General features: G+C 42.4%; 1 protein-coding gene across 1 annotated transcript in view; it reads right to left on the bottom strand.

The window, feature by feature from the left end:
* Positions 1-2,627: 2,627 nt before the first annotated feature.
* Positions 2,628-25,556, bottom strand: part of LOC129812682 (filamin-A-interacting protein 1-like) — a 36,158-nt gene continuing 13,229 nt past the window's right edge. The window contains exons 2-6 of the mRNA XM_055864454.1: positions 20,234-20,528; positions 19,685-19,855; positions 19,238-19,416; positions 4,873-7,744; positions 2,628-4,388 (exon numbers count right to left, since the gene is read on the bottom strand). Coding sequence (XP_055720429.1) covers positions 4,191-4,388; positions 4,873-7,744; positions 19,238-19,416; positions 19,685-19,855; positions 20,234-20,521 — 3,708 coding nt within the window. The 5' untranslated portion in view covers positions 20,522-20,528 and the 3' untranslated portion in view covers positions 2,628-4,190. The remainder of the gene's footprint in view (positions 4,389-4,872; positions 7,745-19,237; positions 19,417-19,684; positions 19,856-20,233; positions 20,529-25,556) is intronic.

The following is a 25,556-nucleotide window of genomic DNA, read 5'->3' as shown; positions in this document are numbered from 1 at the left end:
AGAATTTATTTTATGTACATTTATCTATTATATATTATATTAAGATTAGAATAAATGGAAATGATCATTATTCCCAGATCCCAGACTGTAGCTGTAAGATTAAGATGCTGTCCTGTAGCTACTGTAGACCCACCCATCAATTTAGACCCATAAGGCGGCGCACAATTGGTCCAGCGTTGTCTGGTTTAGGGGAGAGTTTGGCCGGACGGAATTTCCTTGTCCCATCTCGCTCTCGCAACTCCTTGTGGCGGGCCGGGTGCCTGCAAGCTGACTTTGGTCGCCAGCTGGACGGTGTTTCCTCCGACACATTGGTGCGGCTGGCTTCCGAGTTAACCGAGCAGTGTGTCAAGAAGCAGTGCGGCTTGGCAGGGTCGTGTTTTGGAGGACGAATGGCTCTCGACCTTCGCCTCTCCCAAGTCCGTTTGGGAGTTGCAGCGATGGAACAAGACTGTAAATACCAATTGGGGAGGAAAAGGGGTAAAAGAAATACAAAACAAAAAACATATTGTCTGGGATCCAACTTTGCACAAGTGGGTTGACAAAACTGAGCCTAAGGCTGAGATTTTCAATTAAATCTAAATGAGTGAATGACCAATGTATTTAAACTGTGATAATGTTACTAACAATTTTGAAAATGTGTTGAGGTGTTTTACAGAACAAGCTTGTACCACCACCTCCATCGATGGGGGTGTATGGATATGTGATGGACACAAAATGCATGGTCGCATTTGTGTTTATGTATTGTTTCTTTGTATTTTTGAAGAATGCTTTCACTGAAAGGTCAGTCCTCCAAGGTTTTGCCATTGAGATGCATTTATACTACTGTTGGCCAGTAGACGGCAGTGAGACGTGTTCGCTTCACACTGGGACCATATGTGATCCTGCACCTGTGTGTTCTCATAATTGAGAGAACCTTTGAAAGAGAAGCCACGTTCTACTGTTTCATAATTTATCCTGTGTTACAGGTCAGAAAAGTGCAAAAATACACAGAAAATCACAATATAGTTTTGTAACTTGTCTGTTGAAGTGAATGTAATGGTTTTGAACAACATACTAATTGTATAACTTCGTACGAGACAGAAAATGCATGTAGAGTGTAAAATGAAATGATGGAGGTGCATTCCTTTGATCTAGAAAAAAAACCAAATTATTAACTTCTGAACATTTGTATTTTTGATAAAAACACTTCTGACAATATCCTCAGGGTTTAGAGAATTTTATGTTGTAACTGTGATGTTTTAAGAACTTTGTAATTGATGTACTGTAAATGTTAGAAAAGTGGTTAGCTTTAGAAAAGCGTCTAGCTCGGGTTAGCAGTTTGCTAGCTCTGGTCAGTTGGTTGCTAGCTTCGGTTAGCGCTATGCTAGCTTGTTCAGTCATTTTCCAATAATTAGCATTAATGTCATTTTCAATAGTCTTGTCTTTCTATTAGTCCTTACACTGGGTGAATGTACTTTGAGCATGGGTATGAAGTAACTTCTAATGAGTTATACCAGTCTTTAAAGGCTTTCATGTTTTAGAGTCTCCTATGCGGCTACAGTCAACTACATAATTATAACCTAAACAGGTTATTTCAAGTTAAGAGTAAATGTGTTTGGGGAATAGATGTAATGTATTTTAAAATGTAAATTAGATTAGAATTTAATCATTTTAATGTGTAAATTGATGTCTTTTTTATTTGTTTCTGAAATAATATGTCAAGGATTTATGAGACATTAAATACACTTTAAATATAAAAAACAAAACTTTGAAACACAATGAAAAGACAGAAAAAGACAATTTGCACTTGAGAGAAAGTTGAATAAAATAATGCAGAGAACCTTTGAAAGTGAAGCCACGTTCTCCTGTTTCATCATTTATCCTGTGTTACAGGAGCTATTATCTGCTGCACCATTCCCAAAACTGGGATCTGTAACATATATCTGGGGAACTCTGGCAGTTGCCCCAAAGGAGTGAATTCTTTCTCCATGAAAGCAGGTGAATATTGTTTTAGACTACATGAGGTTTAACTCCAAGACTGTGTCAGCCAATCATAGCTTTCTCTGGTGAGCTCCTGCTAACATATTTCCCACTAACAGCAGGTATATGGGGCAGCAGATACCCTACAATGCATTACACTGATGGTACCAACTCAAAGCCTCCAAGCCAGGGGCCTGGACCACTCCCTCGACAGCTCTCTGGCCTGCCCTCTCCCTCACACTTTGACCTCATGACACGAATGGTTGTGCCACTTGACACTCTATCCTATTGAGGTACTGTATGACTGGAAAATCCTTCCAAACTTAATCCAATCATTAAGTGAGCTTTTTATTTAACATAGCATATGGCTGAAGTAGCAGGGATGTTAACTATTTTCTTTTTGTCGCACAGGCCATTTGCCCAGAGTGAATTTGCCTATATCCAGAAGTGGATTTTTCTGCATAAAAAAACTTTTATTCAAATTCTCTCTTTTAATTAAATCTCTCCTTTGTGTCCTCATGTTCACATTAATTTGATGTGTTCTATCATCATTTACAATGCTAATTACTTCTGCATTGCTTTACATTACAGACAAGTATATATTATACACATATATTTTATTTTAGACATTACAAAAACATATTTTTGTGCATTTTGGTTTTCCTACATTTCAGTATAGTACTTTTCCGCATGGAGTCTCGCTACCCTTTGACTCACAACAAACCCAGCTAATGACACTGGTTTGACTGTCTCTCATTGGTTGATTGAGCAAATGTAACTCATCTGCTCGATTGGAAACAATATTATTCTTTCACTTAGAGGACACATGGTTGGTGATTGTAGACACAGGCAGCTTGTTAACTGAGTTGATTTTAACTTCTGAAAGGCCAATGTAAGTGATCGCTCCACAATTGCGAGATGACCATGATAATTTGTCTCTAGTGTATCACAGCACAAGCATGGGTGTAAATGGCCATTTGTTTTGATACATTTTTTCAATTTGATAACACACAGCAAGTCAATTCAAACACGGACTATTTAGTAAATGAATGTGAGATGAATGACTTGCTACAGAGTCTGGTTCAACTGATGCACATGGGCATAAAATGCATCCAAGGTGATTTTAGATAACTTTAACATGTCAAGGCTCAGGAGAAGACCCAGATGCAGACAGTTTCGAAGTAACAAAAGTTTATTACAGAAACAGGGGAGCAGGCAAACGACAGGTCAACGGCAGGCAGAGGTCAGTAGTCCAGAGCAGAATCCGAAAGGTATAGAACGGCAGTCAGGGTCAGGGCAAGCAGAGGTCAGTAATCCAGGGTGGTGTGACAAGGTACAGAACGGCAGGCAGGCTCAGGGTCAGGGCAGGCAGGATGGTCAAAAACCAGGAAAGCTAGAAAACAGGAACTAGCGACAGACACGCACGGGAAGAACGCTGGTAGTCTTGACGAAACAAAATGAACTGGCAACAGACAAACAGAGAACACAGGTATAAGTACACTGGGGATAATGGGGAAGATGGGCGACACCTGGAGGAGGGTGGAGGCAAGCACAAAGACAGGTGAAACTGATCAGGGTGTGACAAATATTATGAACACAATGCATGTTTGCGCTTAGCAATATTATCTGTTTAATATGCTGAAGTAGGTCATCTTTCAAAAAAGTATTTAATTTAAATTACATGTCATTACAAAAACCTTGATATATAAAGGACACATTTAATTTGCCGCAAACCAAATGATTTGGCCTCAGTACTAAATGCAGTAACAAAATGCGTCATGAAAAGCTCACTAGGTGAAGCAGTACATAACTAATGCATAAAGCAGTTAGTAGCAGCATTACCTAACAATCCACATTGGTTATATTCCCTTAAAAAAATGCACACATGCCAATTGTTAACTAAGAAAGCAGTTAAGTTGATTTCATCGACATGAAAACAGAATAGAATTTGTTTAAAAAATATATATACATAATTTCAAGTACAACATTTTATTGTATAATGTTTAAATATGTATATTGTTTTCAGTTGGACGAAAACACAATGGTCCACTCAGCTTCCTGCTCAATAGAGAGGAGACAAATTACTTTCTCTTGTCTGAATATCCCCCCTCTCTCTTTCTGCCTCAGGGTACTTCATTGGAACTTTTACACTGAGCACCTCTGACCCATAGAACACTACCATGGTTGGCAGCTTGTTTGATTAATGTTCCCTGTTAGTGTCTCTGGCTCTATCAGCTTTTCCCTCCATTTTGAAAGGCTGTTGTGCTGCTGATTGTGGATTTCTTAAGCTCTATCCTCATGGACTGGCTCTCTGCTCTCATTCCTCCAGACATCCCCAGAACTCCCAGCATGGTTTTGCCCGTCTTCAGGCTCTTGGAGATGGGGATACGGGTGGATCCTGCCCGGGATGGGTGGGCATCATGCCCAGGCTGGGAGATACAGGGATAGGATAGAGAGAGGATAGAAAGAGGCAAGGGTGAGAGGAGAGGAGGCCACAACAGAGAAAAGGGTAGAAGAAAATGATCAATTACTAAGGGGGAAAATATATGACAACATTTCCCTTCGTGATCATTTACTATATGACCTGTAAATATTTAGTCCTTCTTTCAAGACCAAGTGAGGGAGTACTGTTTCTGTCAGGCTATCCATCCGCCCAACAAAGACCTCATTATACCGACTGCTCAATGAGACGCCACCGTGTCGCCCATCAATATGCTACGTAACAGAAAGGAAAGTACATGTCCACAATCTTCCAAAATTATTATTTTGTCAGTTCATAAATATAATAATTTCATACATTTCCTTTAATTGGGGGTGAAGAGGGTTAATACAACATCAAAATGTATAAGCTTGAAGGAGTGAGTTAAAGGTTAACATAACAGCCAGGGGAATTTGTGTTCTGAGGAGACTCACCACAGCTTGTGTTGGTCTGGCAGGGGTGGACGTGACTGGAGTGATAGTGATGCTGCTCATCACTTTACTGGGTGTGGTTTTGAGAGCTGAGGTGCTGTGGCGAGTGGAGCGCAACACTGTGCCCGTGGATAACGTTATCTCTCTGTTACACTCCGTTGCCATGCCAACAGGCCTAACCACCACCTTGGGGCCTGTGTTGTTGTTGTTGTGGCCCTCAGAGGGGCCCTTATGGAACTGGGAGCCATGGAGGTGGATGTGGATCTTATTGTCCTCTGTGGTGGTGATGATACTGGCGTTGGAGTTGTACTTCCTGATCTGCGTGGGGACCATCTGTTTCTCAGGGGTGACCTTGAACATTGTCCGGGCCATGGTCATCTCATGGAGCTCTGGGGTGGCGGAAATGTTGGACAGCATGGATGTGCTGACCGTCATGATGGATATAGGTGACATGGGCCTGCCTGAAGAGGAAGAGGATGAGGAAGATGAGGAGGCCATGCTGCACTCTGGTAACTTGGCCCTGGAGATGGTGGTGATGCTGACGGGGGACTTGGCCCTCTCTGGTCCCCCTGGCCTGGCGCTGGCTCTGCCCCTTGAAGAGGTGGTGGTGTGGGTGTGGGTGGGAATGATGGTAATCTGAGACTTCTGGTGGACCTGTAGCGTGGGACTGAGGTTGGAGCTGGAGTAAAGGTCCTCAGCAGTGGGACTGCTGATCTCCAAGGTAGCCATGCTGTTCTGGTGGTCTGGGGTCACTCTGATGCGTAAAGGCTGCCCTTCCTTTTGGGACATGGTCAGCTCAGAATGCATGGATTCACTGTTGATACCCACAGACTTGACCACATTACCACCCTGAGGAATATTTTCCCTCTTCCGCATCGAGGGAATCCAAGACTTCTTCATGCTGAGGTCAGCTGCAGCAGAGAGTGAGAAGTGTTCTTGACCACCAGCTTTCTCTGTGGGATTCTTGAGGCACTTCTGTTGAAGGTTACTCATGATGTGATTCTCTTCCTGCACAGACTTCCTGATGAACACAGCTGGGGTGTCCTCTTCTGCCATCTCAGTGGCCAGTGCATCAGTCTGCACTCCAGTGGACGCCATGGCGATGTCCACCATCCTCCTCCCATTCAGGCTGGATTTTAGAGTGCGGCTGTGGCTCTTGGTCACCTCCAGCTCTTTGGTGAGGTGGAGGACCTCAATGCTCATCTTGTTCTTCTTCTCCTTTTCCTCTAGGAACCTCTGCTGGAGGAAGGAGTAGTTCACTTGGAGCTGAGAGAGCTGGTCTTTTTTGTTCATCAGCTCGTGGATCTTCTCCTTGAGGGCTACTATGTCATTCTGCAAGTCTCTGGTTTTGGCCTCTTCCGTCTTGTAGCGCTGTCGTAGGTCTACTTCTTGGCTCTCCACCTCTCCTTTCTCTATGCCTTTATCCAGGGAAATCTGACTCTTCATCTCCTCCACCTGCTGGGAGAGAATGTGGGCCTTGTTTTGTTCTGTCAGGAACTTTTTCTCCAGCAGGTCGTACTGATACTCTGTCTTTATCAAATCTCCCTCCACAACCTCCAGCTGCTTGAGGCGTTTTTTTAATTGCTCTATTTCAAATGTTAGCTCCTTCACCCTGTTGTACTCTTTCAAACCCCCATCTGACAAGCTTCCCAGTTCCCTCTTTGCTATGTTATTTTTGCCTATATTTCCTTCCTCCTCCAATCCATCTAACCTCTTGTTCATTTGGCTGACTTTGTAGCTAAGATCCTTGCTCTTTTCCATTTCACAAGCAAGCCTAATACTAAGCTCTCCTTTCTCTCTGGTAAGGGTCCCTACCTTGGCTTCCATCTCTGATTTCAACTTCAGGAGCTTTTTACTCTCCTCTATTAATCTCTCAGTCACTTCCATAACCTTGCCCTGCTCAGCCTTGAACATCTTACTCAAATCATAATTCTTGTCCTCTAACTTCATTCTCTCCATCAAATTTTTCCTCTCATCAACCATTACCACAGTGAATGACTTCAGCTTCGCCAGGTCATCTTTAAGGCTCTGCTCAGTCTTTTCCAGTCTCAACTCAGAAGATTCCATCTCTTTCATGCGTATCTTAACTGCTACCAGTTCATCGTTGAGCTCCTTTGACATGCCCTTCCCTCTCTCCAGAGTGGAGCGTAACTGGGAGCACTCTGCCTTGCTGGCGTCGAACTCCCCCTCTAGTCTCTCCAGCTTCACCATCCTTCTCTGGAGCTTCTCCACCTGCAGTTTGAGTTCTTTCCTTTGGCTCTCCTCTTCCTGCAGCCTCCTCCTCATCTCCCTGTACTGGACCTCTGCCTTGGTGATTTCCTCGTCCTGCCCTTTCATCTCAAATACCTGTTTGCGGAAGTTCTCTAGTTCTGTCATTAGGTTAGAGTTCCCACACTCCCCTTTGCTGATCTTATCCCTCAGCTCGCGCAGCTCCTTTTCTGACCTCCTCAGTGCTACGTTGCTCTCCTCCAGCTCCTCCAGTCTGTGGGTGAGTCCAGACAGCTTGGCATCCAGCTGGCGGTTCTGGGACTCCTGGCTGACCAGCTTGGCTGTCATCTCCTCTTGCTCCTGGGTAAACTTGGCCTGGTGTTCCTTCAGTTTGCCCTCCAAGCTCAGGGCCCTCTGGCAGTCCTCCTGTGCTCGGCCGCAGGTGTCGTTCAGGGTCTGCTCTCTCTCCTGCAGCTGCTGGATCAGCTCCTGGACCCTCTGGCTCTGCTGATCCATCTGCTCCAGGTGGAGTTGCCGCTCATCCACCAGCATCAGGGCAAAGGACTTCAGTTTGACCAGCTCCTCTCTTACCTTCTCCAGACGCTTGGTGTGCTCCTTCTCTTTACGCACCTGGTAGGCTTTCTCATTCTCCAGCAACCTCTTCAATCTGTGGAGAGAGAAAAAAACAATAGATGAAGGATAAGTATGTGTGTAATTTTTTGCTGCACTGTACTTCCTGGAATTAACAGTGTTTCATATGGTGTATCATACTGTATCACAAAGAAAAATATAATTTCTAAATGTTTCACTTTAGCCGAGCTTGATACTTTGTATCACAAGCATGTTTTGAATTTCTACAGAAATGTCAAACCATAGAACATTTGATTCACATGACAGAAGTGATTGAACTCATTATACAGTAAGCTGCCATGAAAGGTACAGTGTTTAAGATACCATTTATTTACAATATATAACTACTGGTATTCACTGCTGCAACATATTCTTTGTGATGAATGCATGCATACATCAATCTAAAGATATACATTATTTTCTCATGCACCCAATTAATGAGCCTGGTAGATGTTAAATGAACACAGAGGAAATCAAGCTCTATTACTTTATAATGGATGGTCAGGATAAAGTCTCTGATCTGTTCAGTCTCTGATCTGACCCATCATTGTGGTTCCCTGTGAACATTTTTATTTTATTTATCCTGCTTTATCCTGATTCTCTTTGGTTCAGCTCACCATGCCTCTCACACTTTATTTGGCAAAGAACTGCAGCACACTGAAAGAGGTAGTACACTAGGAAAAATTGCCAAAAACTCCCTCACTGTTTTCCATCCTTGCTTCTGGAATCAAGACTGAGAAAACTGAAAGTTTGACTAAACCGCCACTGAGCAATCTCTTTTTCTGCTGTGCATGTCCATATGTGGAATCTCAGCAGACAGAGAAAGCCTGTAACAAGTTACATGCAAAATACACTGAATGCATAGTTGTCTTGGGAACATTCCATCTTTTGCCTGAAGTGCACACTTTATATAAAAATACAGTACATCTCACACTGAGCTGCAATATCAAGCGAGAAACACATTCTGACGACAGTATGTCAGCAGAAACAGCTGAACTCTAAACAACTTAGACACCATTCAAAACTTACCCACTATTCTTGATGCATTACAGGCGAGTCTATGTCTAACATGTTTGCCATAGTAGAGGATCCACTCCAAGTTCAGAGTTGGCATAGACTCCCTTTTACACTGGAACTCTACCATCACATTCCAAGCATGTCATCAGGACAATGAAAGGTGAATAAAAATTGTGTGTAGCACCGGACCTTTAGCTGATCACTTCGCCCATATTCGGCAGGCAGAGCTCTGTGGGGCTCTGGTTTGGACTGTGAGAGGGTGGGAGGGACCCTGGCCAGAGGGTAGGAGGGACCCTGGCCAGAGGAGGGCGTTCTCTACACTCCTCCTCAGTTTGTTTTCCCCCTTTTTTGTGTTCACTTACAGGCAATGCGGAGCTTGTTTCAATGGAAAGGGCTCCTACACACAGGCTGTCACAATAGCCTATTTACACAAGTAATTCAGACACACATTACATCTTACTCAGTCATGTCTCCGTTATTGAAGTTACTTCTTATATTAATTAAAGTGGTTTCTATAGAGACAGCGCTGTTTTGGCTAAGCCAAATTATGTTTATGGGAAACAATGCAAAGTACCCACATGAAAAAATACTATAGTATACTATGGTCAAAATACTGTAGTATTACTATATTTGTACACTATAGTACACTGTTTCTGCAGACTTTACTGTAGTATTCACTGTTGTCTTCTTGCGGACATGACTGTAGAATACTATACTATTCACTATAGTGTTCTTGCAGACATGACTGTACTATAGTATTCACTATTTTTGCGTACATGACTGTAGTATACTCTGTAGTATAGTAAAGTATTCACTGAAGTGTTTTTGCGGACATGACTGCAGTATAGTTTAGTATTTACTGTAGTGTTTTTGTACACTTTACTGTAGTATTCACTGTCAATTTTTTGCGGACATGGCTGTAGTATGCTGTCAGGGCCGGCTCTAGCCTTTTGGTGGCCCTAAGCGAGATTTGGTTGACGGCGGAGAGAAAAATGCACGTTTTAAAGTTAATTTCCTGCAATTCTACAAGAGAAAGTTTTAAAGTTCTACACATTTTACCATGACTTATACAATGTTAATGATATACAGTATGAGCGAGAGTGACGAACAAAATCAATGGGGGCCCCCTGGAGGTTAGGGACCCTGGGCAATTGCCCTACATTTATTTTTTTTAGTCCCATATTTTGTCATGTTATTTTTGGCTCATTTGATCCCATATTTACTTTTTGCAATTTGTACAGCCGGTCCTGGAATCCCCTGAAGCTTGTCTGTGTGCGTTGTAAAGCAGATCAACCGACATCTTCGTGTTCGTCAGTCTCCCTTTTCGTTATTGGTGACATATTGCTTTGTAACGGTTCAGTCTGGACAGTTGGTTTTGTGAGAAGACCTCTTTGAAGTCAGGACGTCCACGACAGAGTGTAGACGATGTCGCGTGGATGTCGTAGAGTCAAACAACCGATTCCGTCGCGTTCCTGAGAGTCTCCCCTTTTGATATTGGTGACATATTATTCGATATTGGTTTGGGTTTACAGACGATTTCATGTCCATTTTCTTGTCCGGATCCTCATGTGTAGAAAAAGTCAGCTTTCGCAAACCCCATGTTATGGAATGGGCGCAATCCCCTCTTTTATAACAATAGAAAGATGGGATTGAGCTGCTGACTCTACAAGAACCGGTAAGTCTCTAGCATAAACACACAGGGAGCTATTCAAAATGACTTCATTGTTTGATGCTGAAGAGCATAATTTGACTTTAGGGTTAACTGGAGTCCGACATCACCATAACGCTCACTCAAACCTCAATTTTTTTAATTTAACCAGGCAAGTCAGTTAAGAAAAAATTCTTATTTACAATGACAGCCTAGGAACACTGCCTTGTTCAGGGGTAGAACAACATATTTTTACATTGTCAGCTCAGGAATTTGATCTAGCAACCTTTCAGTTACTGGCCCAACACTCTAACCACTAGGCTACCTGCCGCTCAATCAGTTATTCTTGTAACTGAAGAATATGGTGTGACTGGCTAGGAAACAAAGTTTTGGTCAGTGTTTCTCTGGGCACCCTTATTATGGAAGGAAATGTATAAAAGCTCCCCTTGGTCATGTTCCGGTGAGAGCTCTTGGTCATGTTCCGGTGAGAGCTTTTGGTCATGTTCCGGTGAGAGCTCTTGGTCATGTTCCGGTGAGAGCTCTTGGTCATGTTCCGGTGAGAGCTCTTGGTCATGTTCCGGTGAGAGCTCTTGGTCATGTTCCGGTGAGAGCTCTTGGTCATGTTCTGCTGAGAGCTCTTGGTCATCTTCCGGTGAGAGCTCTTGGTCATCTTCCGGTGAGAGCTCTTGGTCATCTTTTGGTGAGAGCTCTGTGTGTGTGTGTGTGTGCTGTATGGTGTTGGTTTACTTCTGTGGGCAATCATTTTGTGACCATGCTGTCATGAAGAAATGGTTGGCGTGTGGTTCATTTGTTCTGAATAGTATGTGTTGAGTTTTGCCCATCAGTGAATGTATTTGTGTGACAATATTCAACATTATGTAAAGCCACTGCAATAATGTCCATTTTGTTTTCAGTTGGTTTGTTTGGAGTGGCTTTGCTGGTTTGAGGTCCAGGCAATTTATTGGCAGCGCCCTCCAATTAAGTGACACTCTTTAAGTAAAGTAATTTGTATTTTTAAAATATCTATTGATGTAAATGCAGTGGTTAATGGTTTATTTTCTACCATCAGTAGTGCAGTATTCTTTGTCATCGTTATCAATCATCTTGTGAACTTGGTCAGCTGGATCTCTGTGAAAGCACTGTTGCATTTCAGAAATCTATCCAGTGGAAATCATTTTGGTGTACTCTTGTTAATGTTATTTCCGTGTCAAACAAGCAGACCTCATCCTCTAAGCTTTAAAAAACCTTGCTTGTTCCTTAACTGCCTCTGTGCTGTTTCTCTTTTAATGGGCCTAGAACCTGTCTGGTCCGTTGCATTGCTCAACTGTTGAATTAACTCAATAGGTGGCATGTCGGGAACCTGTGTCTTATGTTCTGGTTGAGGTGTTCCCCTCATTAAACGGTAACTGGCATAGTCTTTTAGATGGCAGGTGTTACTACAATATACTAGTTATGTCTGCAAAACACTAGTGAATACTACAGCATAATACAGGCATGTCTGCAAAAACACAACAGTAAATACTACAGGCATGAATACTATGAATACTATAGTATACTACAATACAACATTATTTAGAGCATAGTATTTTTTCATGTGAGTAACGAGTTTAAAATGTACACTGAAGAAAAATATAAATACAACATGAAACAATTTCAAAGATTTTACTGAGTTACAGTTTAAATTAATTAATTAGGTCCTAATCTATAATTCACATGACTGGGAATACAGATATGCATCTGCTGGTCACAGATACCTTTTTTTTAAAGTAGGGGCCTGGATCAGATCAGAGGGGGCGTGGATCAGAACCAGTCAGTATCTGGTGTGACCACCATTTGCCTCACGTAGGGTGACACATCACCTTCGCATAGAGTTAATCAGGCTGTTGATTGTGGCGTGTGGAATGTTGTCCCACTCCTCTTCAATGGCTGTGTGAAGTTGCTGGATGTTGGTGGGAACTGGAACATACTGTCGTACGCTTCGGTCCAGAGCATCCCAAACATGCTCAGTGGGTGACATGTCTGGTGTGTATGCAGGCCGTGGAAGAACTGGGACATTTTTCAGCTTCCAGGAATTGTGTACAGATTCTTGCAACATGGGGCCGTGCATTATCATGCTGAAACATGAGGTGATGGCGGCAGATGAACAGCACGACAATCGGCCTCAGGGTCTCATCACGGTACTTCTGTGCATTCAAATTGCCATTGATAAAATGCAATTGTGTTGGTTGTCTGTAGCTTATGCCTGTCCATACTGTAACCCCACCGCCACCATGGGGAACTCTGTTCACAACGTTGATACCAGCAAACCGCTTGCCCACACGACGCCATACACGTGGTCTGCGGTTGTGAGGCCGGTTGGACGTACTCCGGTTGGAGGCGGCTTAGAGAAATTAACATAGAATTATCTGGCAACAGCTCTAGTGGACATTCCTGCAGTCAGCATGCCAATTGTACGCTCCCTCAACTTTAGACGTGTGGCATTATTGTATGACAAGACTTCGCATTTAAGAGTGGCCTTTTATTGTCCCCAGCACAAGGCGCACCTATGTAATGATCATGTTTTTTAATCAGCTTCTTGATATGTCACACCTGTCAGGTGGCAAAGGAGAAATGCTCACTAACAAGGATGTAAACACAATTTGTGAAATAATATTTTTGTGCATATGGAATTTTTATTTTATTTTTTATTATTTTTTTATTATTATTATTATTATTGTTATTTTTTTTATTATTTTTTTTTCGGGGGGTGGATCAGCTTAATATTGCGGAAAGAATGTTGCTTCCAATGTAATTGTCTGCATCATTTCCAATCCCCCATATTTTTGGGGGTAAATATATATATCCTTTCACGTATGCATACATATACACATATATACATACACATACCTACATAGACATACATACTTTTTTTAAAGAGTATACCTTTATTATTATTCCCAGCAAACCCTACCACCGATCCCCCATTGGAGTAAACTGATAAACATTTCTGTTTTTACCTTCAATTTATACATCTTATACACATTTTACAGACACAGTCTACTTTATAATAGTTCTCTCTTGTTTGTTCTTAGTCCTTCCTCTATTTCTGTTGTCCATCCAGTTTGATTTCCACTTGTAACTGTGCTATTTCACAATAGCTCCGCACCTATACACATATGGAACATTTCTGGGATCTTTTATTTCAGCTCATGAAACATGGGACCAACACTTTACATGTTGTGTTTATATTTTTGTTCAGTGTATTTCCATTGTGGTACTGTTTCAAACAAAGCTGCGTTTACACAGACAACCCAATTCTGTAGTATAGTATTCTACAGAGTACTCTACAACATTTTAATGTAAGCACTACATGGTCAAGAATACTAATGTATAGTATTCTACAGCACAACATATTATAGTAAGTATTACACGATCGAGGGATATTACAGTGTCTAGTATAGAATTCTCCAGTATACTACAACATTCTATAGTAAGCACTACGCAATCGAGGGATATTACAGTGTCTAGTATAGAATTCTCCAGTATTATTATTATAATAATACTGGAGTGACACATCAAGCACTGCAATGTAGTGCCTTAGACTGCTGTGCCACTAGGGAGGCCCCAGTATTCTCCAGTATTTCCACAAAATTCTTTAGTAAGCTCTCATCAATCGAGGGATACTACAGTGTATAGAATTCTACAGTATACTACAAAAGTCTATAGTAAGCACTAAACGATCGAGGGATACTACAGTGTGGAATATAGGATTCTACAGTATATTAAAGTTTACTACAGAATTCTATAGAAATCTACAGTAAGTACTCAAGTATTTAATAGTAAACTGTAGTATTTTTTTATGTGGGTAGCCTGTGATCAATCTCCTAATACCCCTCCCTATAGACAGGAAATGATCTGGTCCGACAGGAAGCTATAAACTCATTGGTAATAGAGAGAGAGCGGTGAGTCTGTCTGCTGTAGTGTCGCCTTGGGAGAAGTGGATCAGTGGTCTGCTCTGTGTAAACTGACGTATAATGGGGATAACAGATAGGGATGAGCCAGTTCCGCTCCCTGGAGGAGACTCTGTAACGAGTCAGATGTACAGACAGACAGGAACCCTGAAAATGCTTTTCTGAGGTGCTGAACGATATGGTGACCAAGTACAGAGCAGGGTTCCCCAACTGAATTTGGCCCACAGGCACTTTTATTCCAGACGCCAAATTTTCTAAGCAATTGTATTTATTTTGGGGATTTTTTGGGGGGTGCACGTAAAAAGACTGTAAAAACACCAGGAAATCAGGCCCAAGTGATCTTCATTTTCTAAATCTGTTGCCAAGTATTCCCACGCATAATAAAGAGACACGTGATCGTATACAAATTGTATGCAAATGTAGCCATGTAGCCAGCCATATTATATCTGTTTGGGCTTCTTGTGGTCAATTTGCAGTCTGCAAATGATTTGTAATTATGTTCTCGCCCCCGATCATCCGCTCAAGAAAAAAACGTTGCTGCATCTAGTTGATGATCCCTGGTATAGAGACAGTAGGCCTAGTACTCTAAACCTTACAGACAAACAAATGTCTATCTTCACCACAACAAACACAATTAAGGGCAATGTAATTCCCTATCCCTTAACAGCGGATCATAGTTGACCTCAATACAGAGGATGCGTTGAATTCAAGATTATACAAGTGAAAATTCTTAGTTTATGCTGTGAGTTTATGAGCATCTGTTCCACTCAAAACCCACTGCAAAGTCAGATTACCACCATGGCTGGCTACTGTACAGAGAATCACCCAGCCTCCACTTGATCTTCATACATACTGTATTTACACGTCCATAAATTATTGACACCTAAGCAATCAGCACTCTAAAATTACCCTCAAGCAAAGGTCACAGGCATGATGTCACTGTCAATGGGGCCTACAGCAGCGAGGTCACATGGGAGAGAAGTCACACCTGACCTTCAGTTGTAAAATAGTGCTCCTATCTCCCTGGAGACCCAGTCAGTCAAGAGGGAGTAACTGTGGTAAAAAGGCTACTAGAGACTCTGCCAGACCAATCAGAGGTGTAACAATGTCCTCAGGAGCCCCTTATAGGATCTAAGGCCAAGTTAGACTCCAACAAGGAGCAGCATTGACCTTTTATCAACCAGACTATACTTTAATGAAGTTAGTTCACCAGCATGACGAGTTATGTACCACACAGCCTGCTAGTGTGTAAAGAAACATGGGTGGAATGGTATCAGCTCTGTTTGGTCATAGATTCAGGATGGTAGGTGTCCAGTTACATTCCAAGTGATTGTAACTTTCATAATGACTTGGTCTATATGTAATTGAAGAGTTTCTTTCCAAAAAGCTATATATCCATTTTCAGAAAAGTTTGTCAATTAGATTGTATTGTTTAAAGAAATTATGAAAGAGATTGGTGTGTTTTTTCAAATATCTAATCATGGCATGTTCAATGACAGACATTTGATTTTGTTATTTGTTTAAATTCTATCACTTGATGGTTTCATTTCAGAGAGACAAATAATCAAGTTTTTTCTCTCAAAATTCTATATATCCGCCTCACTCTGAGATAAATAAGTAGTACTGCTAGGTTTTACATTCAAATGTAACAAATAACTAAATGTTTAATAAATACCTGTACAAATGATACATTTGTGACCTCAATATTTAAACCATGTTTAAAAAGAATGAGATCTGTATATAACACATTTACATTTGACATTTGAGTCATTTAGCAGATGCTCTTACCCAGAGTGACTTACAGTAAGTACATTCATCTGAAGATTGCTACAGTAAGAGAGACAACCACATATCACAGTTAAATAAACACGATACGAACATTCCATTCCAGCTAAACAATGGATATATAACCTTGGACAAAAAAATATACATTTTCTTATACATCTAACATCTATTAATAAAAAATCTGAGAACAGTCATATTTTACACACACATGAAGGTACGCATAAGCAATCATTTCTGATGAAACACACAAATGTGAAAAATTTGTGGATATACTATAGCATTTGTCCTCACAACCTAAACAGGAGAAACTCCTGAACTCGCTTGACCACTTCTTCAGGAGCAATCAACAGTGGGTCTCTAAGAAAACAGATTTTCACGATGGAACAACATTTCAATCATCCTGTGTTTCCATGAGGAATGTAGTTGTAGGCGCAGCAGCTTGTATGTGTCAGGGGCCTGTGGATTGAAGCTGACACTGCCTGTCAAAACAAAGCCTTCGACTGTAATCCCTGCTCTTGAGGGGGAAAAGCATTACAGTAAGTGCTCAGCATGACCTATACAGTATGGCCCAATCCCAAATCAACCTCTAGACCCTAGGCTCTATGCACTTGTGGATATCGGAGAGGACTTGATGGGTCTTAGCAAATTGCTTACATCTATCAAATCCTCTCAGATATACACAGGTGAATATGCCGTAGGGTCTAGGGATTGATTTGGGATTGGGCATACTTCTCATTGGCATTGTGTTAACAGAAGGGCACTAGAAGCGAGGCTAAGCAAGGTTGATCTACTTTAAAGCACCCAATGTGTGGAACACAAGGCGGTGTCGTTTTGATCACAGTGGCGGCTAGTGGTATTAAATGCCTATCTTATGAATACTTGTGTCAACCACAGCAACTGGCTTCTATTTCTTCATTCACAACATACTATATGTGTAATAGAGTGAGTGTAAATATAGTGCACTGGTATCACTGAATATCTGAGGTTTTATATAAAGAAAACACACGGGAATCTGAGATATTTCTTCCTTTAATCATACACATACTTTTCTATGCCAAATAAAGTTTTTCTCTTCCCCTCTGAGTGAGTGATTAGGGCTGTTGGCTATAAGTCGTGAGTATAGTTTGTAACCCCTTCCCTCCAAATTCCGTCAATAGTTTGGTGTAAGACCCTATAGGTGTTTTTCATTTTTTTCCTTTCACACTCACACAATTTAGTGAGATATCTGAATGAACAGGTGTGAGATGGATGGACATTCCTCCCACCTCGCACTGACAGACGGAAACATCAAAACAGTGACGACCCTCTACCTGGCATGGGAGTGTGTGTGACTCAAGGCCAGGGGAATGTGGGCTCAGCCAGTGCTGATAGGAGAGTTAAAACACACAGCTGTTGGCACTAAGAGGAGGTTGTGGAGGGCAGGCTGAACACTGGCCAACCAGGACAGCGAAACAACCTGGCAGAGGAGGTCACCGCTAACACCTACAGTAAGATAAACTGGAGGTACAGTAGACCTACCTAGTGAAACCTGTAAACCTGTTAACTAAAACAACCATCTCAGGTTTGGATTAAACCATTATAGCTCATATACGCCTTCCATGCTTTTCGAATGAAAGTCACTGTTCACTCATACTGTGCAAACTGTACATAGCTAGTACCTGATGAAGCCCTCCCACTGACTTTATCTGCTTCCCTAAGGGTGGTTAATGTGTAAGGGCCTTACAGTAAGGCTTCCATCAGACCGTCTGAAGGTTCATTAAAGGGAGATCCTGGGGTTGTGATCTCTCTCCAACTGAGAATGGAACCTGTTGCCTGGGGTTAGGCATGTTTAGGGTCAACCTCAGTCAGGTGTCAATCAAACACAACCTGGGTAAATGTCAGGTTCAAGTTCGTTGTAATGAACACAATCAATGTACAGTACTTCATTGCCATCTCCTTCTCTCCTCTTTCTCCCTCCTTCTCTGAGGCTTCTTCCACTGTCTGATGGCGGCTCTTCTGACAGTGATGTAGCCTTCATGGTATGTCTCCTGAGTTGTCCAATAGAAGCGAAGGAGAAAGGGCTGTGAAAGGGGCTGTGGAGCAGTGGGAGTCTGGGAGATGCTGTTTGATGTTTTATAGCTTATGAAACGCAGCTGGGGCTCACTCTGGCCTGTGGCCTGCAGATGACTTGGTGTGGGGAACATATATACACACACTGACGCAAACACACAGCTTAGTTCTAGCACATCATTTATAAACCTGAGTAAATGGTCCGTGTCCAGAGGCGGCTGGTACTGCACAGTAACCCTTAGCACAAGAGAACAGTTAACACTGTGCGATGGCCCTTTATACTGCTGCTGGAGCCAAAGGAACTGCGTGGAGTTTATGGCCATAGAGGTTTTCCATGCGTCCATTGAGCACAAGCACTAGTCGCTGCACTGGGAAGCAACAGGTCTGAGCTGGCCCTCTGTCTTTACAGGTCCTGGCCATATGATAGGTGTCATACAGTATAAACCGTGATGATCAGTGTCAATGGGAGTCACAGAGTTGGGTCATGGTTCCACAAGGGCATGGTGAGGTACCACCAGCACACACTGGTCAGATGAACTCACTCATCCCTCTGTGTGAGTAGTTTAATCAGCTAGCAGGTCTCACAGGGATGGGGCCTCTCTCTCATGCATGTTTGATCCCTTGGTGATGGGCAATGTTGCCTCATCACTAACTCATTTTTTTTTAACCTTTATTTAACTAGGCAGGTCAGTTAAGAACAAATTCTTATTTTCAAAGACGGCCTAGGAACAGTGGGCTAACTGCCTTATTCAGGGGAAGAACAACAGATTTTTACCTTGTCAGCTCGGGGATTCGATCTTGCAACCTTTCGGTTACTGGTCCAACGCTCTAACCACTAGGCTACCTGCTGCCCCTCATTGCTGAGTAATAGCAACTTCTAAAACCTTTTCTTACTTCCAGTCTTTCCATTCTTTCAATCCCCCCCAAAATGTACTTCTATATAATGATATAGGCCATTTGGCTGACGCTTTAATCCAAAGCAATTTACAATCATGCGTGCATACATTTGACTTATGGATGGTGCGGAAATTGAAGCCAATATCCTGTCTACAGAGCCCCTCCCTTTTTCTCATCCTCTCACCTCTCTCTCTCCTGCTCCAGTAGGTTAGTGAAGTCGTCACTCTTGCTCATGTAGTCAGTGTGTTTGCGTTTTTCATTGTCCAGCTCGTGCACGGTGCGCCGGTGACACTTCTCAACCAATAGAAGCTGTTCCAGCATGCGCCGGTACGTGTCCTTGTGTTTCTCCTGTAGATGGTCCAGCTGAGACACACACACAACACAGAATCTTATGAGACTGTTACTCTGAGAGACTGTTACTATTCAGTCAGCTACTGCACTTAAGTCTTGTTGACCTATGCATCCTAACTGTAAAACTAAGAAATTGTTAGAATAATGCAAAAAAATATAAAATAAATAATAACCTTCAACCAGATTTGTCTGTATGAAGAAAGAAAAAAACAATACTACAGTCAATAAATGTTATAAGCACTTCCTAAGGTTAATAAGTATCTGTCAGTAGGTGACTAACTTCAGCCATTGGCCTCGGGTAGACCTTGTCATTGTGTGTCCGGATGGTGGTGAGAAAGCTGTCTCTCTGTAAGGCCTGGAGGGCTGTGGTAGGAACTGTAGAACCATAGTGGGACTCCAGAGTCGTCCGTGTCTTCTCAGTCTTCAGCACACAGATAACATCCTCCATCGCCTGGGGGGTTACACAAATAAAAAACGTACAATGTTAGTACTCTGGAAAAAACGAGCAATTGTTTATTAGGATCTCCTTTAGCCCACCAAAGGACAACTCTTCCAAGTCCTTAATTGCATGTTATAAAACAGCATTTAGACAGGTTTTCTCTGTGTTAGTACCAACATCAGCCACTAGAGACAGCTGTAATGTAGGGAAATTCTAAATAAATTGTAATTTTGGGCTATAGTATTGTGAGGGTTTACAATAAAATCACCTAGTGGATAATTCAAGTAAACAACATCCCAGCTGACAAGATTTGTGGTTCACCCCACAGTTAACTATCAATCTATGTACAATATGAGCGTATGGTAGTTTATCAACATGAGTGAGACTCACCTGAACCTCACATTCCATGACACCTAGCAGCCTCAGAAGGTCCTCTTTAGTAAAGTTGATGATTCCCAGTCTTTGGTCACTAGTCCCTGAGCTGTCCTCAGTTGACTTTTCTATGTCAGAGACCACCAACTCCTCCACTTCCTCATTGTTTGGTTGAACTTTGACCTTTAGGCTCTTTATAGGTGCATGCAGATTTACTTCCTCTTCTTGGTTTATGTCATGCATTGCCTGGGGAACCCTCAGTACTCCATTGGCTGGGCTTTCCACCCCACTGCTCTTGGATCTCATCCTCTACCTGCGCAGAGAAAAATAACAGAAAATAAATCATATTTTAATCCTGTGCTCTGCTCTACCTGTGCAGCAATGAATACAAATGAAGGAAAGTGGCAGCTAAATAATCAATTAACTTAAAGTCAACAGAATCAGTGCAAACTTAGAGAGAGAGAGAGAGAGAGAGAGGGAGATCCTGGAATACATTCTACTCCGATTGTAGACACATCACTTACAGTCAGTTTAAGGGCCTTGAAAATGAATCTTCATACCCCTCCTCCCCTTCCTCTACCTTTCTCACCCACTTCTATTCAATGACAGGAGGCACACAGGCTGAATTAGAGCTACATGAGGAAGTGTACAGTATTATCAGATGTAATATCTCGGTTAACCCGGAGCTAAAGTGTAATTGGTCAGCTGCTCTATGAAGTTCTGCGCCCATACATGTTAAGAGAAGAGATGAAGAGATGCTACAACCAGGAGGGGAACCGGAACGAGACACTCCACCCTCGCTCTTTGCAAGTTACGGGTAAGCCTATAGGCCGAATGCCCTCTCCCCTTCCGAAATTCTTAAGATTCTATACACCTGCGAAATCGTGATTTATCCATATAACCAGTGACGAAAAACCCAAGCAGCGGAACTATTGCTGCTCTTCAGCTATCAGTGCCAATAGTATAAAGACAGATCTATGTTTACGTAGTCTGTACATGAGATTATCAGGTGTAAAGTCAACCATAACTACTCCAAGGCAGCATGTCCTTCATCTGTCATTCCTCTAATCTATACGAGCTCAGCCAAATATTCAACATGCAAAATCACTCAACAGGGTGTGTGTGTGTCTCTGACATGCCCTGTTCTTTCACAGAGGCCGTATCTCACTTTGGATGGGGGGACACTTGAAAATATGCAACACCCCTGGGTGTTTGGCCTGTTTTGTCATGCAAATCAGAACAAAATCTGGGATCCAACTCAAAAAGAAATACAGGCCTATAAACTATGTTGGCATATGCATCATATTATGCAGTAAGACTAGTAGGGTCATCTTTAGAGTTACATTGCATTCATGTTCTGTTGAGTCATCCCTGTGTTCATTGGGGTCAAACGCACTGCACACAATATAGGTAATCAGTGCATGTGTATGTATGCGTGTGCGTTAAAACTTGTGTGAGTTCAAACTTCTTAAAACTTCATAGAGCTTCTCTCCTCACCCCTGAAGGAGTTGTGATTAATGGAACAACTACAGGCCCCTGATATTGAGAGTGTTCTTTCTGTAATCAAGTTATGGTACAGTATGACATCAGTACTTTTAATTATTTACAGATAAGGAAGAAATCCCCTGTACCTCCCAGGTGATGTCATACGACCCCTGACCCATGACTCATGCTCTGAGCCGTCCTGAGTTGAGTGAGATCACAGAACTGACACTCATTCTCTCTTCCCTCAACCGCTCCACGGCTGTCTCTGCTCTGAGATCAGTTAGAGGTTCAATTAGATGTGCGACCAGCTTCCATCTGCAGACTGCAGATCTTAACCACCTCCCTGGGACCTTTGAAACAACGCAATCCGGCACCAGAACAGCACAACAGTGGAACTGTGAACATCAAGAAAGAACAGTCTAACTCATTGTAACCTCGATGAAAACAAGATGTTCGATAGGAAAGTTATGAGACTGGGAGCAAACCAGGCCTGCACCAATGACTGTATGCACACTACCAGTAAAAAGTTTTAGAACACCTACTCATTCAAGGGTTTTTCATTATTTTTACTATTTTCTACATTGTAGAAGAATAGTGAAGACATCAAAACTATGAAATAACACATATGGAATCACGTAGACACCAAAAATGTCACGTCTGCTCCCGCTCTTCCCTCCCCTTGTGCTTGAGGGCGCCAGGCTGCCCTGCATCACGCACTCCTATCATCCATTACGCACACCTGCTTTCCCTCTTCACGCGTCCAGGTGAGTCCAGGACTCACCTGGACTCACTCATCACCTGTTTATTACCTCCCCTATATTTGTCAGTTCCCTTGCTCTGTTCCCCGCTGCTGCATTAATTGTTTTTTGTTTGTGTTACTCATTTGCTGACGTTGTTCCTGTCTCGTTCAATGTCCGTTCTATATTAAATGTTTGACTCCCCGTACCTGCTTCGTCTCTCCAGCATCATCCCATGTGACAAAAAAAGTGTTAAATCAAAATTAATGTTATATTTGAGATTCTTCAAAGTAGCCACCCTTTGCCTTGATGACAGCTTTCCACACTCTCTGCATTCTCTCAACTAGCTTCATGAAGTAGTCACCTGGAATGCATTTCAATTAAAAGGTGTGCCTTGTTAAAAGTTCATTTGTGGAATTTCTTTCCTTCTTAATGCGTTTGAGCCAATCAGTTGTGTTGTGACAAGGTAGGGGTGGTATACAGAAGATAGCCCTATTTGGTAAAAGACCAAGTCCATATCATTATCAAGGCTCAGGCTAAGACCCAGATGCAGATAGTACGAGTCTCAGAGTTTATTATAGTACAAGGTGCAGACAAAAGGTGAGTCAAGGCAGGCGAAGAGTCGTAATCCAAATCAGAGTCAGGCAGGTACAGGACGGCAGGCAGGATTATGGTCAGGACAGGCAGAAAGTTCAGAACTGGGAAGACTAGGTAACACAAAAACTAGAGCCAGAAAACACAGGAACACGCTGGTAGGACTTGACAGGACAAGGCATACAGGCAACAGAGAAACAGAAAACGCAGGTATAAATACACAGGGAGTAATTGGGGAAGATGGGAGACGCCTGGAGGGGGGTGGAGACAAGCACAAAGACAGGTGAAACAGATCAGGGTGTGACAATTATGGCAAGAACATCTCAAATAAGAAAAGAGAAACAACAGTCCATCATTACTTTAAGACATGAAAGTCAGTCAATACGGAACATTTCAAGAGCTTTGAAAGTTTCTTCAAGTGCAGTCGCAAAAACCATCAAGTGCTATGATGAGGACTGTCTCTCATGAGGACCGCCACAGGAAAGGAAGACCCAGAGTTTCCTGAACTTATCCTCTGCTGCAGAGGATAAGTTCATTAAAGTTACCAGCCTCAGAAATTACAGGCCAAATAAATGCTTCACAGAGTTGAAGTAACAGACACATGTCAACATCAACTGTTCAGAGGAGACTGTGTGAATCAGGCCTTCATGGTCAAATTGCTGCAAAGAAACCACTAATAAAGAACACCAATAAGAAGAGACTGGTGGAAATCTATCCTTTGGTGTGATGAGTCCAAATTTGAGAGTTTTGGTTCCAACCGCCATGTCTTTGTGAGATGCAGAGTAGGTGAACGGATGATCTCTGCATGTGTGGTTCTCACCGTGAAGCATGGAGGAGGAGGTGTGATGGTGTGGGGGTGCTTTGCTGGTGACACTGTCTGTGATTTATTTAGAATTCAAGGCACACTTAACCAGCATGGCTACCACAGCATTCTGCAGCGATACGCCATCCCATCTGGTTTGGGCTTAGTGGGACTATCATTTGTTTTTCAACAGGACAATGACCCAAAACCCACCTCCAGGCTGTGTAAGGGCTATTTGACCAGGGAGAGTGATGGAGTGCAGGTTGAAAGAATGCCAAGAGTGTGAAAAGCTGTCACCAAGGCAAGGAGTTGCTACTTTGAAGAATCTAAAATATATTTTGATTTGTTTAACACTTTTTTTGGTTACTACATGATTCCACATGTGTTATGTAAAGGTGTTGATGTCTTCACTATTATCCTACAATGTAGACAATAGTAAAAATAAAGAAAAACACTTGAATGAGTAGGTGTGTCCAAACTTTTGACTGGTACTTGTATGTGTGAAGTACAGGGTTTTGACAGTGGTTCACTGGAGGTTTCAGTTCACTGCTCAGGGACAATGCTTATCTTCCTCTTTAGTAGTGGTCTGACTCTAAGAACGCTGTCTGATCAGAATGACCTAATGACTGAAACCAATATACTTTAATCTCCACTGTTCATGGATAAAGATCCAGGTTTAAGAAAGGGTTTAGGGAAAGGAGCACTAGTTAAAACCTTTCTAAAATAAGAGAGAAGGAAAACCTCTTAAGTGTTAAATTAGACTACTCCGACCGCTTTCCTTGCCCTACAATGCATTACAGTATAATAATATCACATCGAGGCAAACTGAAGTGATTGTCTCTTGCGAAGTAAACTACCCAGTATCCACTGCTATGCCACTTTTGCAGCCCTGCCAGGAGAGGTGCAGCCAGGGATAAAGAGGCACCAATGTCCCACTCTGTGCCTTGGTGATGAAACACCTACAGTACTCCACATGACTTCAGCAAATCATGTTTCCGACAACCATTTCCGACAACCACAACCACCCCCCCCCCCCCCCCCCCCCCCCTACAGTAGATGGATACACTAGATGGACACACATACGCATGTGTGATCAGGTGAGAGCCAGTGGACTGAGAGCCGGCGTTATTCTAACCTCAGTGCTTCACAGTAATGCTCAGTAAAGCCTCTCTATCCAAACACTGGGGTGAGATGCCCTGCCTTGTTGAGTCACACAGCTTCTGACCAACACTTCTAACACACGCAAATAGTGATCAGCGTTGCCGTGCGATCATGAGTGGTAGTGGAAAATGAAGTTGGCCTACAGTACAAATGTGCTCAACCGCGACATTCAAAGAAAACTAATGGGACTGTAGCGACTGTGTTGACTTCAAAATCTGGGGTGTGAACTAGGTTTCTATTCAAGCGTTGATCGACATGGTAATGGCGCTATAGTATTGGAGAAAAATTGAAAAAAACTGACCCTCCGTTACATCGTGATGTGTCATGCCGTAACGTACAGCACGCATAAAGCAACTATTTCTGTCTTACAATCTCTCTCCACTAGGTGTAGCACTTCTCTCATCGTTTAAAAACAAGAAATGGACAGTGACAGGGGTAAGGGGGGATACCTAGTCATATTTTGCTTCATCACTGCAAACGATCATGACTCTCAAAGCCGCTGTTTACTTCTGAAGATCACTTTAGCACCGTCTTAAAAACCGATTCAAATTCGACACAAACC

The sequence above is a fragment of the Salvelinus fontinalis genome, chromosome 16 (genome assembly GCF_029448725.1).
Source record: "Salvelinus fontinalis isolate EN_2023a chromosome 16, ASM2944872v1, whole genome shotgun sequence".
Taxonomy (NCBI): Eukaryota; Metazoa; Chordata; class Actinopteri; order Salmoniformes; family Salmonidae; genus Salvelinus; species Salvelinus fontinalis.
The sequence above is the reverse complement of the archived record's forward strand: the minus strand, read 5'-3'. Positions and strand labels throughout refer to the sequence as shown.